General features: G+C 43.2%; 1 protein-coding gene across 4 annotated transcripts in view; it reads right to left on the reverse strand.

Annotated features, from left to right (window-relative positions):
• Nucleotides 1-7,589: 7,589 nt before the first annotated feature.
• The window catches only part of mib1 (MIB E3 ubiquitin protein ligase 1), a 63,103-nt gene continuing 57,263 nt past the window's right edge, over nucleotides 7,590-13,429 (reverse strand). The window contains exons 17-22 of one of the 4 annotated variants that reach the window (XM_085378265.1): nucleotides 13,222-13,411; nucleotides 13,064-13,142; nucleotides 12,862-12,948; nucleotides 10,726-10,797; nucleotides 9,904-10,004; nucleotides 7,590-9,693 (exon numbers count right to left, since the gene is read on the reverse strand). In XM_085378265.1, coding sequence (XP_085234391.1) covers nucleotides 9,553-9,693; nucleotides 9,904-10,004; nucleotides 10,726-10,797; nucleotides 12,862-12,948; nucleotides 13,064-13,142; nucleotides 13,222-13,411 — 670 coding nt within the window. In that variant the 3' untranslated portion in view covers nucleotides 7,590-9,552. Of the gene's footprint in view, nucleotides 9,694-9,903; nucleotides 10,005-10,725; nucleotides 10,798-12,801; nucleotides 12,949-13,063; nucleotides 13,143-13,221; nucleotides 13,412-13,429 lie in introns of all 4 variants that reach the window. The other 3 variants (XM_085378264.1, XM_085378263.1, XM_085378266.1) reach the window with 3 other exon arrangements.

Genomic DNA, 13,429 nt, shown 5'->3' on the forward strand with positions numbered 1-13,429 from the left:
CATCTTTACATTAAACAAATGACTATCACTACTCATTCAGGATTACTTTGGATTTGTTGACATTGAAGTAATACTGATAGCCTTTGTCAGTTGCCCAGTGACAGTACATCTCTGTGAAAGTGCAAAACCCTTGTGGGAAAATGGGGCATATGCATTAACCTACCTTATGTGTACCTAAAGCGGGGCAAAGATGGTGACACTGATGGGAAACTGCAGTGTTATAATAAAATAACAATAGGGTTGTTTGTGTATTTTCCAAAGCACAGGAAACATCGCAGCCATCAGAGTTAGGATTTAGCCCACTGTAAGGTCTGTAACAGCTGAAATAAAAGCACTTCCTCATTAACACGCTTTACTGTGGGAAACTCCGACGTCTGAATTCAAAAGTCGGCTGCAGAAACACATTGCAGTTATGCGGCGTGATGTCAGGAAATCCAATATTGATAACGAGCAGTGTGTTGGCTCAGACAAATACGAGCATTTTACTACAAGCTCGTAGTTACTGGCATCACGTGTTTGGCTGACAGATGTTACAGCTTCTTCGACTCGGATGAAACAGATGACGGTAAGAGTCGTTAAGCGAAACTTAAAGTGTCAACAAAGCCTCATTATTTCGGCAAAGCAATAAAACTGTGAAATGTAATTGTTATAGTAATAATAGTAAAAATGTGTGTTATACTTTTAAAAATAGCAGGGTAGGTGATCATTTTAAAAGTAAGTCTGTTGGTCTCTTTAGGGATTTGATAACTACTTATAAACTATATCAGCAAACACAGAGGCCTTTCCACTGTCCTCCTTTTCCTGTGACAAAAACTTAACCCTTTGAGCTGGAGGCGAATGTGGTCCCCCCCCCCCCCTCTGTGACCCGTGCTCCCAGGGGTTTGGTGTTAAGTAAACTTTGTCAGCCATGCAACGATCCCCAGCAAAGCGCCGTCTCCCTGCTCATCAGGAGACCTTCTCCCTGACCCCCACCGCTCCCTGCTTTCGGCATTCCTCCACCACACCACCTCTTTGACCCACCTTTTCCTCATGTGCCCCCCCCCCCCCCCCATCGGACCCGCCATACGTCCGTCCGTCGTCTTGAGTCCTGCTCTCCGTCCCGTCGGCCAGCGCGGCCGGCTGGTGTCTCCTCCTTTGGAGACAGCCTATCAGGGGCCTCACGTCATCTGTCTCCAAGATTTGACTGACAGGTCAACCTCAGAGATTACGGCTACTATCAGAGGAGGAGGGGGAGGACGGGGGTGGTTGTCTGCCCTCCCTAAGTGGATGCTCCTTTCCCTCACCATGACGCTGGTTGGGAACTGCATCCTGCTTTAGGCCTCTTAAACTCTGATGTGGCATTTTATCTATCTGGGAGCCACTCTGTTGATTTACCGCAAGGTCTGCAGGGACGAAGGACCAGACGGTGACAGATATCAACTATCTTGGCCAGCGTAGACTGAGAGAGGCGAGAAAATTTCAAGCTTGTTGGCCTTTGCTGTAAAAAAATTGCGTTAGTTCCAGCTGTCAGTACCAGCAACACTACAAGAAAAGCAGGGGTCTGCTATCGAGGCCCATGTGTTGCATTCCCAGGCTGCACACCGACACAAATATTAACAGAAACTGGAGGCAGAGGGCCGCATTTACAGCTCAACTCATCATATTTATTCCAGTGCGGCTTGAAATATCACAGAACAATGTTTATATCTGTGAAGTTCATGTCCTTAACGTGGCTTTAACAATTTATCAAATCATAAAAAATAAATCCGTTCTTGAAAGATTTTCCCGCAGTGGATTATGGGAGAAGACTGAGATGATTACCAGCACCTCTTAAGCCCATTAAGCGATACAGCTTTTGTTCTCCCCTTAATTTTTTCATCCAATCCAGTTTAACTAATGTGTAAAATCAACCGTCTGTTTCTTAACTGAGCTTTTTTTTATCTGACGCGACATTCAGTTTGATGGGGAAAAACTTCAAGCTGCAGATATCTCCCTTCATTAAAAGACCAGTATTAACACCGATTTAAAAGCAGCAATGCATAGTTTGAATCTGACTAACACAGTCTGACCACATGCTTTTCACGCTGACTCTACCAGAAGCTTCTGGCCTTCCACATCAGATCATTCTCCTCTGGCAGGTGGTGTAAAGCTGGCTAACTCTCAGGCCCTCGTCATCGCTCCCCGTCCAGAACGCGGAGCCCTGAGATATTTGTGTATCACGTATTGATTTGGAGGTACAACCCTTGGCTGTAAAACAAAGATAAAGAAGTTAGCCATTAACTATTTTTCCAGGGGTCACTCTGAGCTTGTTTCACATAGTTGGAAGCCACCTGGAGAGAGAGAGAGAAAAAAAGCACCAAATTGCCTGGCCATGTGATGGACTCTGGAATATTGATTTTTCTCTCAGAACAACAACAAAAAAAAAAAAAAAGGTCTTTGCAGTCAGCATTTCCCTCTGAGCTCAGATAGGGCTGCTACATTCCTGTCTACTCCCTCCAAGGTTACTGCCTGCTCGGCAGAAGCGAGCACCTGTCAGATGTACATTGTAGCATTTGCTGTCTCAATAGAAGCCCCTGTTTTCCAGTAATGAAAAGAGAACGTAAGAAAGAAAAAAAGAGGCATTAGTTGGGGGAATTCAGTAAAGTCTGGCTTCTGGGGAGTTTCTTTGTTGTCTCTATCTGGTTTTACAATGATTAGAAACTGTGGCTTTGAATGCTGATCTCCCCCCACCTCACCTCACCATCCCCAAGCCTCACCTGGCAGCGTGCGGAGGACAGCGACACCAACGCCGCCTTGTTTGCTTAGCTGAGGGTTCACAGTGTGTTGAGATCTGCGCTTGTTGATGAAGTACGGCTACCCCATTGTTCAGCGCGCTTGTAATGCCATGAAACTAATCACATCTAAAGACACCCACAGTGTTGGAGCTGGTTACTAGCTGCCCTGATTTGATACTTGTAGTGTTTAATGATTAATTGAAGTAGCTTAAAATGTGAACATAATGCCTCTTTGAAAGGTTTAGCCGTGCGTGTGCCTTAGTAAATCAATGTAATCACAAATTCTGGATGTACTTTGACCCATTTTTACTTGATTTGAAATTCTAGGCCTGTTAATCTTTGCAGCTTTTCTAACCTCATCATGAATCTTTTCAATCTGAGCACTTGACAGTTTACTGCCCAGGCAAAGGTTGCAGCGCCACGGCTTTATAGAATTATTAAGTAAGCAATTATGATAACCCACTGTTTTAAAGATAATAGGCCGATAAGGTTCTGCCAAACTCACACCGTAGTTTGCCCTCACGCTGCTCTTCCTGAGGGGGGGAAATCAATATCTTTTGCTCTCTAGACCCACCGAGTATTTATCTTAAACTCTTGAGCATCAGCTCGTTCCAGATGTTCTGCAGAAAAAAAAAATAATAATTGTAATCTGAAATGACACCTTGTAGCTACACAGCGTAATGACCCTGCTCGCTAGTGGCATTTTATCAAAGCTCATAAACCTTGAATGACTATATATTGATAAAGACTGTTTAAAGTGTCACTGGAACGATAACATTTGCACTGTAAATGTGGTTCGACGGCTCCAGTTTCCAATCGTGCTGCGATGATAAGGACGGCACAAGAGTGGGCTACGACCAATAGGTCAAAAGCCGCAGGACGTTTGCTAAATTTTTACAGAGTTTAAAGCCTCGCATTAATATTTTTCAGCTAGCAAGGCATCAAATGTTACTGCGATGATATGCAACGCCTGGACAAAGCATTTGCAGCTGATGCAATGTCAACTGCCATTAATGAGTATTTATGTCGTTCTGAGTGCTCAGCTTGCAGCTGTGAATGTGCAGCACCTCCACGCCTAATAAACTGTAATTAATTCACATAAGGATGTGATATAGCAGCATACTTTTCCACACTTGTGCTAGTATAGGCAAATTCTCTAATGTTACATCAAATTAAGATTAGGAATGGGCATGAATAATCCCTCGGCGGCAAACCATTTGAATACAGTTGCTCATGATTACTTACAGTCCAAGGTTAAGAAAGGAAAGGTGTGAAAGACAGAGGGAAGCAAATTGGAGAGCCCAATAACATTTAAATGAAAAGCTACTATTGACTTGTTCCCTGTAATCTACTGTTATCATTTACAGCGACTGCTATTACGGCTGTATGTCATTTCATTTTTAGTATACTGGATTATATTGAGCTCACTTGTATTGACTTGTGTTGCTTAAAAGGGTCGTAAAGCTTCATTTCTTAAGTGATTATGTCCTGACAGCAGTCGTTTTATGATGAGATTTCTATAGATTGTTGCATTTTTTTCACTACATTTACTATTTTCCATGTTCTGTCATAGACATTTGACATTTTCAGTAAACTACATGTCTGTGCAGTCCACTGCATGGATTAATGATTGGCGTTTTAAAGCTCGCCTGGTTATTTTTATGGATGTATTTGTGACGGCTCACTGTGGACACGTGTTTCAGGTCTTCTGCGTTAATACAGAGTACCTGATAAACTGGCACTGAGCCTCCTGCTCCCTTATGCCCTTATACCTACAGGACTCGGTTTCATTCAGACGTTGTTTGTGTCGACCTCCCCCATCTCCTCCCATTGGATAAATACCGATTAACCACTTCTGACCGAGATGAACAAGTGGTTCGACACTTTGCCCAGATCGATATCAATAAAGCAATCAGCAAGTCGGGGGCCTATATGTTTTGAAGAAGGATCTGAGGTAGAGGATAACTGAGTTTATGGCTTTACTGTCTAAGGTGGAGCTTGCAGGTACACCCCCCACCACCACCGTCACCATATAAACACATGAAAACACGTGAAGGATTGTATCATATTGCGCCATTCGAATGACTTTAATTAATTTCTTTAAAAAACAACTATAAACTGACAAACATGAAGACATTTTATCTTTATTGTGCCAGTGGTTAAAAATAAAACTGCTCATGTCTGTCAACAATTTACTGTGTTAAATTCGTTTACAAAAAAAAAAAAAGTGATCCCAAAATGCAGCAATGTACAAATCCAGGCCCCCTTTGTCACGTCCCTCCCTTCTTCTCTGGTCCTCGAAGAGTTTGTCCAGACAACCAGATTGCACTTTGCTCAGCCCGACCATAAACTGAGACAATAAATTCAGCCAGACTTCTGAACTGCATGACATGAGAGAGAAAGAGAGAGAGAGGACCTTCAGACAGTCAGAGATCAATGCTTCCAACATGGCAGGAAAAGCCCAACCGGGCCACAGCAAGATGTATGAAAGCATTTTCACCGTCTTTCTGTGTGGCCCGACTGGAGTCATGGAGCAATTGATTTCTGAAGCTCAGAAAACGTTAAGCTTTTGAAGTCTGAAGTTCTCCAATGCTGTTTACACTAAGAAATGGCTCGAGGTCTAAACCCACACCAAGTTTACCTTCTTTTTAAAAAAAAAAACTAAACAAAACTCACCAGTCGATACAGATAACTCAGAAAAAATGCATTTCATGTGCAATAAGTAAACTTGTTTTCATTGCGTGTTACCTCTGGGTCCAGGGGTACGTTTTTGCTCAGTTAGCAGAGGACCCGTGGGATCACAGCTCGTCATGTTCTGCATGCAGTCGTAAATTTAAACTGGTGCGGTCGTTTTGGAGCGGCAGGATGAGGAAAAATGGTGTCTAAAACCAAAACAGACTGTGTTGCTGTCCACAAATACAAGGCCCTTCATGACAGCAGAGACCAGTAGTGTTTAGTCGCTGGGTGTACTGCCACCTTGTGATGTGCTCTGAGCTCTGCATGTGCAAGCCCTGTGAGGAACTTCACTCCACGTTAGATGTGTGTGGAGTGCATTTATTTCTGTCTGTCGGGTCATAACTTCAGAGCCAGTGCCAAGGGTGAAGCCTGAGGGGGTGGGGAGCCATACACCTTCCTCCCCCCTGCGGCACGCTCAGTCCTCCGACAGATGGATGTCACTGACCCTTCTCAGTGATCACAGCAGAGGCTCGAAGCGGGGTAGCAGACATTTTCCTGATCGTGGTCGCCCCGGTCCGCTCTCCGGGGGTTTGTTTCATATCTATCTGCTGCTCACTCAAGCCTGCCCGTGCTGGGCCACCATCACTCACACTCCGCGGGGCAGCGAGTGGATTAGCTGACCCCCCGGTGTGGGAGTAACAGGCCCCCGCAGCCTCGTCAGCAAACACTGGAGTCTTCAAGCAGCTGAAACTGGTGGGTGAGGTGGTCAGGGATGCTCCCCAGGATCAGGCAGCGGCAAGGCGAGAGATAGCAGCGTCTCCGGCACCCCGACTGTCAGTCAGCATGGCAGCGGGGTCTGCAGTCAGTCAAGAGTGATATACACAGAGTAGTCTGGCTCCACCAGCCAGTTTTGTAATGGTATTCAAATGATTTATGGCTTTATGAGGCGAACATTACACTCACATGTCATGGTTGAATATCCCAAACCAAAGTCACTCTTGTGAAAGACATTTCCAGAGAAGCAATGATGTCTGCAACATCGTTGGGCAATAAGGTACGGCTTCACAGCTGACCCCAGATGAGGCTGAGATCAGTCAAACAGTTCAGTTTCTTACTAGTCTCAGAAAAATAAGTAACTTGTTGCCCTCTGTGTGTGTGTAAATGTGTACTGGTAGTCAAGCCTATGACCTGCTACTGCTAGGAAATTTCCAGCTTTAGCCTTTTTAACCAGAAACGACTTTATGGAAGCACATTCCCGCCACTGAAGTTATTTTATCAGAAGTTTGAGTTAGTAGGTAAAAATTTTGACTCGTAGATATCCACTCCCAGTGGTGGAAACAAGCCTCCACAGATTTGTGTCAACCACACCACTTTTATCCATCCATAAAAGAAAGTATGTCGCTTTTATCCCACTGACACGTAGTTTAAATTAGATTTAGGCTAGCGACTCTGTATAACAATGTAGCTGGTCAACCATATGGTCTTCTACTGTTTTAAAGACTAGTGCTTGCATATAAATAACCAAGCATCACAGACTTGCCAGGAGACTTTACAGCATCTGTAAGGGCCTCGTGCAAAAAGTCCAAGATGGTATGAAAAAGTTGTCAGAGCCTCCTGTACAGTGTTCACTGAGTGAGAGGGTGACAGCATGATGGATGTCTCGCTCTGAGCAGCTGTATACTGCTGCTGCATGTGAGACAAGCTCAAAGACGTCCAGGTTATGAATGGACTAGTCAATGAGCTAGAACATAAATGGCCTTTGGTCATAATTTCTCACTGCTCAGGAGATGCCCTGCTGTCGCACTGCTCAGCGGAGAAGATGCATCACTCTAAACTCCCTAAACCCACCGCGCCGCACCCCACTCTTGCGCTTTTCTGTCTCTTTCTGATTAGCATAGCTGACCTATCACACGCTGGTGCTGAGTCATTATGAGGTGTTAGCATTTTCAATTACCTCTCGCCTCCCTTCTGGGCCACCCGTCTCCTCTGCGAGGGCAGACACTGCACAGCAGGAGAAAAGCAACAAAATGCTAATTTTCTCGCCTATAGGACCCTAACATGTGAGCTCAACTTTAAAACAAAAACAAACATAAGAAAAGCTCATTAAAATTTCAGGAGAATCTAAAAACAAACAGAGACTTTAATGTCTCTTGGTTCACGGAGGCCTTTATTTCAGCTATATGGTTGTTTTTGTTGTTGTTTTTTTTTTAAAAGCACTTATTCGCAATACAGACTGAACGTTTTCTTTTATTGACACAGGTCGTACTGCATATGTCAAACATTCATGCCAAAGAAAATACTACCGTCTACAGGTCTAACAAGGACAGTTACAGGTACTGAAAATAAAGAACAAATGGGCTTTTTGTTCAAACACAACCATAACAAAAAAATACTACCATAAAGCGTATTAGTGCTTCTAACTTATAGAGTCGTGACCAGGAAAGAAACAAAACTGTACTAAAGTTGCTTAAAAGGCAAAAAATTTTAGCTTACACGTGGTTGCAAATTCCCAAGCAGTTAGTTAGTCGCTTTGCTGAGTCGCCGCACGGGCAACTGCTTTTTAAAAGAGGTAAGGCAAGTTTATCTTTCCTCTCAAATAACAACACAAAAAACAGACACTTTATGTCAAAAAAGGTTTTTTTTGTTTTGCAAACGAACAGGTTTGCCTTAAAACTGCCACAAAAAAATAAAAAGCTTCTACTGATGATTTCTAGAAAGCTACTGTCAAAAAAAATGGGGGAAAACACAAAGATTGGAGCAGAATGTTTGAGAGACTTTGAGGCTACATCGTAGGAAGGCAGTGACACCTACAAGTCCTATTGTTTGGGCAGCGATACAAAATAATTTACTCTATATTTTCATCTTAGTGTTGTAATAGATTGTACTAGGTAGACTTTGAGAAAAGGAAATACGCTTAAATTAAAAAAATAGTAACACAAAGAGCACCTTACCCCCCCAACGTTCGTTCACAAGTTTTGTTTTGTTTTTTGGAAGCAAATGGCACGATGTCATCACCGATAAATTAGCAATTCAGTAAACTGTATATATTTATATATACATATATTTTTTGTTTGTTAGACAATACCAACAAGTCTCAAAACACTTTAACACTAACTTGCGACAAGATTCTCCTGTTACAGAAATGTTTGCCTCATGTGAGTTTGTGTGTGGAACAAACAATTACAACAAGAGAGGTGGGGGGGTGTCAGTGGACAGAAGTCAAAAGAGTTGTGTTTGTCTTGAATCCCTACACGGCAGTTCTTAAATCTGCAGCCGATAGGGTGCTGCAACACTGCTGTCGTTACTCAGCTCAGTAAACAAAGTACGGGGTGTAGCACGCTACCTGGCAGTTACACTACTATATCTGCGTTTTGTCACTGAGCTCCAAGGGTTCCCCCTGGAGTCAGCGTGGGGTGGGGGCCGGAGTATTTAAACCCTGCTTTTTGTAGTGCAAAAACTGCCAACATTTGGTTTTTAAGAGCAGGGACAGTCGGTGAGCAGAGCGTTGCAATAGCCAAAGCTGCAACCATACTGCCATACTGTCGTGATAAACGAAGGAGCTTCCAATACAAATACACTTGAAAAAAGGTTTACAAATACAATAAAATCTGCCTGCAGTGGGCACTGGACTGCAAACAGATGAATGAGAACTTTATATCAAACGGTAACAGGCCGCCTTCGTCGCCTCCACGCTTCTCACTCAGCTGATACCCCCCAAAGTGATCACATCCAAAACTCTGATTCTGAACTTCAGACTCGAGACGGGACAACTGTTTGAAATGTTGAGAGAATAAATGGAAACAACACAAAAAAGGGAGATGGGGGGTGGGAGGGAAAAGGATGAAGTCTCTGAAACAGGCGTCTTTCTTTCTGGCTGCACTGACGGCGACAGGACAGCACAATTAACTTCAGTCAATTCATCGATTTTCCTTGTTTTGTAACAGGAATTCCACCTGAACGCAATCGACCCACTGAGAAAGCGTTTGTGGGACAGAATTAGATGTGCCTGGCTGACGCGGGTGGCTGTGAGGATGGAGGCAGCAGCAGCAGCAGGTGTGGTTGCCGCGTGGCGAGCGTGTTCAGCGTGGGCTTTAAGAGAAGCAAAGAGAGTTCGTCGGCGGGTCTAGTAGAGGAGTATGCGGCGTTCGATGGCCTTGCGGCAGATGGGACACTCGCTCATTCGATCCCCGCACAGCTGGCAGGTTCCGTGGCCGCACATGAAGATCATGTTCTTCAGCCGGTCCAGGCACACCGGACACATGGTCTGCACACAAGTAAGCAACAGTCGTAGTAAAACCCTTTCCACATTTAACATGTCAGTATTACTACCGAGCCGAGCCCTGGACAATAACTTTATGGTGCCGGCGTGCATTTGATCCCTAAGAATTTTACAGCAATGGTTATTGTTTTGCAGTTCAACTGCATTTTATTCTTCCGCTTTAGTTCACGAGCCACACCTGGTTAGTGACCTTACCTGTTCCTTGATGTCTTGGAGCTGTTGTTGTAGCTTCTGCACGTCAGCGTTGACGTTGGTGTTCGCCTTGTCTTTCTGCAGGGCTGGGATGTTTCCGCTGGCTGTTTGGACATTAAAAAAAAAAAAAAAAAAAAAAGACGCAAACAGATGGTGAGAATAAAACAAACTGCACTTATCAGCCAAAAGATTAGCACCAGTGGCAATACCTCAGATTTGACCTCTTAAACTATAAACTATATTGCCAATAAAAGTGAGTGCAGCCACAACAACATTACCGCTCTGAAACGAGCCGGGTGCTCGAGTACGTTTTAAAACATGGGTTCTGGAAAATGGAGAAGGATCACAAACACATGCGCGCTGAAGTTTACTGTTGGCAAACGAGCTCGGGCTCTGGCAGTCCGCGCTAACTTGCTTTTACATTTGATTTCTGAAAAGCACACTTTGCAATTATCTGGAATATAAACTGGCACGGGACAAATGATCATGCAGCGCTCGCTTGCTCGCTCGTATATAATGAAACGTGTGTGAAACTTCCTGAACGGATTATTTAAGTGCTCGACACAAATTTTCTGGACTGATGCCCTCCTGAGACTTATTCTCGCTGTCCAAACATCTGCCAGAACACGGCGAGCACCAGTGTGACTCCTGGGATGTGCATCGTACGTATATATATCATCACACTGAAAGAGAAACGGAGGAAAGGGGGTTAAGGGGAGGGGGAGAGGGGCCAGGGCAGCACCTTCGGGTGGGGGGTGTAGGTTTGCAGGAGGTTCTCTATAAACAAGGCTCTCTTAAGGGAGGGGATCATGGAGGTATACTTACACCAACTTAGTGCCAGATTGTTGGGCTGGAGAAGATCCTGGGATCCCCCTGCCATACTGTTAGAGCTCCCTGCTGGGAATAACCAGTCACATTGTTATAGCAGGAGCTGCCCTCACCAGCTCAGCGGCTGGCCTGATGACCAAGACTACTCACTATAGCCTCTATGAGAGGTTCAGAGAAAGAATCTGAGAAGCAAAACTAGCAAGTTGGAAACAGTGATCAGGGAAAGAACGGGAAACAGAGTTTCTTCTACTGGTTGCTTAAAGTCGCACGTGTTTTTTCCCCTTTTTTGCTTACAGGTGACTATTGCCTGGGTTAGAGGTACAACATGAAACCCATGCACCAAATTAAAGAAGAATGGCGTCAAAATGCTTCAAGTGCCAGGTATATTTTGCACACTAGATTTGCTTTTAAAACAGGAAGCAACAAGCAGGGTTACTGGGGAAAGGGGGAAAATAAAAGCATTCAATTCTGCCCCTTGCATGAGTGTATGTGTCACTGCTTGGGTCTGCATTCACTTTTGCACGTCTGGTAAGTACGACTTGCTGACAAATGGAGAAATTAAAAAAAATAAGATGTATGTGTATAAACATGAAAGTTGCGTACTTGCTACAGTGCCACTGTTAAACTCAAATTAAAACAAAAACAGAAGAAATCACTAGTGATATGCACCGCAGAACAGAAAGATGAATCGTGAATGCAACCAAAAATAAAATAACTTGTGCATCTTGTCATCACAATATTTTAGGTAAAATAAATCGAAACTGGCTCTTTTGCAGCTGGAAAAATGTTTTTGAAAACACCGCACAGTTTCATAACTGCTCCATATTTCTTTTCAGAAATGGGGGAGATCTTATAATGTGGATTCATGTGGGTATTATATGCATGCATCATAGGAGGAGCTGCAGGTCATTTCTGCGATACGCTTACAAATGAGTTCATCCATTCTATGTGAATGTGATTGGTCAAACTTTTGGAGGCCAAAGGAACATTAATAAGGTTATCTGTGTGCTCTGACATTATTACGTTATTCAGTAAAAGTCAATCTGGAGATGGCTTCTAGGGTTCTACATTAAAAGATTGGGATTTGAAATGAAATCTTCTCTGCTCTGAAGATCTGTGTGCTGATTTCAGACATGGCAGTGAGGCTGCCGTCCACTCGAGCTAAACTCTAAGTGGAGGCTACTACAAATGGTGCGAGCCAATTGGTTCTAATGATTACATTATGACAGATTTAGATGTAGAATTCAGTTTGGAAAGCAAGCGTAACAATTTTATTTATATATATATATATTTTTTAAATGAGTCTCTATGGATGAAAAAATACAAAGAAAACATGACAGTGATGATCATTCCACCTCAAATCATAACATATTTATAACTTTTTCTGCTCAGCCACCTCTGATTTGCCTTAATGTGCCTTGATTGAATTCTGGATATATATGATGATGATTTTGGATCGTTTGTTTGTTTTTGTGGTACAGTACATCATATTTGCTGACTCGTGCAAGAAAACTGAATGACAACAACACTTTTCTTAATTTTTTGCATGTGTGGTTTTGCATTAACACGACATGCAGGTACATTGTATTGTATTATTTCTGTACTATCAATATTTTTCTTAAAGTGTGCACAAACATGGAAGTTTGTAGGACAGCTTTAATCTTTTTTTGCCATATTTTATGCTGAAAAATTCTGAACATTTCTTGATGCAAATTACACATTTTATTGTATATATAATTTTTATGGTAAGAAATGGTGGTGAGATTTTCATTTGTAATATATCTTAAAACGTATTTGATATATGTAGCAAAAATTTCCCAGCAATCATTATATATGTCCAGACTTTGGACCATAAACTTTTTAGGCGATTCAGGGATGCTCGAGCAGAACGGCCACGATGATTTGAGATATAATGACGCAAACATAAACAAACTGCAAAAGCTAAGCAGCAACAAAGCAAAAGATAAAAGTAAAGCAGATTATTTGGAAAAAGTAAAGAAATGAGAAAAGAAAAAGAAAAATCTTTGAAGAAAGGGGGTGGATTAAAAGGAAACGTGTGGAAAATTCACTCACTAAGGTCATCATCATCATCATCATCATCATCATCATCATCAGCGGCATCATCCTCCATACCTTTCCCTCCACAGCAAAGTACGAAGGGGGTGCGGCGTTCCACCACAGCCCGGCACTGTACGCACTTCTTCATGAGGCTGGCACAGTCTGGAGGAAAGATGAAGAAGATCATCAGTGCAAGAAAAAAAAATCTATATTTTCTTTAATACTCACACAGAAGCCAAAAGAGGCAAAATGATGCTGAAAGGTGAAGTTAACTTACTCTCACAAGCGCACATGTGGCCACAGGGCTGGAATAACACCGCTGCCTTTTTATCGGAGCAGACTACACACTCCTCGATCTGTGGACGGACAAACACAAGAAAAATTAAATAATCCTCACTCCTGTCTGTGTCAAGTAGCAGCTGTGCTTCTTGATACCTTAGTTCTCGACTGCACTTGTTCTTTGCAGATGAGACACTTTTTGACACGAGGCGAGCAGAGGGAGCAGGTGGCGATGTGTCCGCAGGGCCCAAAAAGAGTGTCTCTCTTCATGTCTGAACACACCATACACTCCTCCAGTGACTCGATGTTGCTGTTCAGAGACGGGCTGCGGGTGCCCACCTGGCCGCTGGAACAGAAGAGAGTG

Source organism: Diplotaxodon limnothrissa, linkage group LG18 (genome assembly GCF_057381915.1).
Source record: "Diplotaxodon limnothrissa isolate DT_005_m linkage group LG18, D_limnothrissa_male_GT1.1, whole genome shotgun sequence".
Lineage (NCBI taxonomy): Eukaryota > Metazoa > Chordata > Actinopteri > Cichliformes > Cichlidae > Diplotaxodon > Diplotaxodon limnothrissa.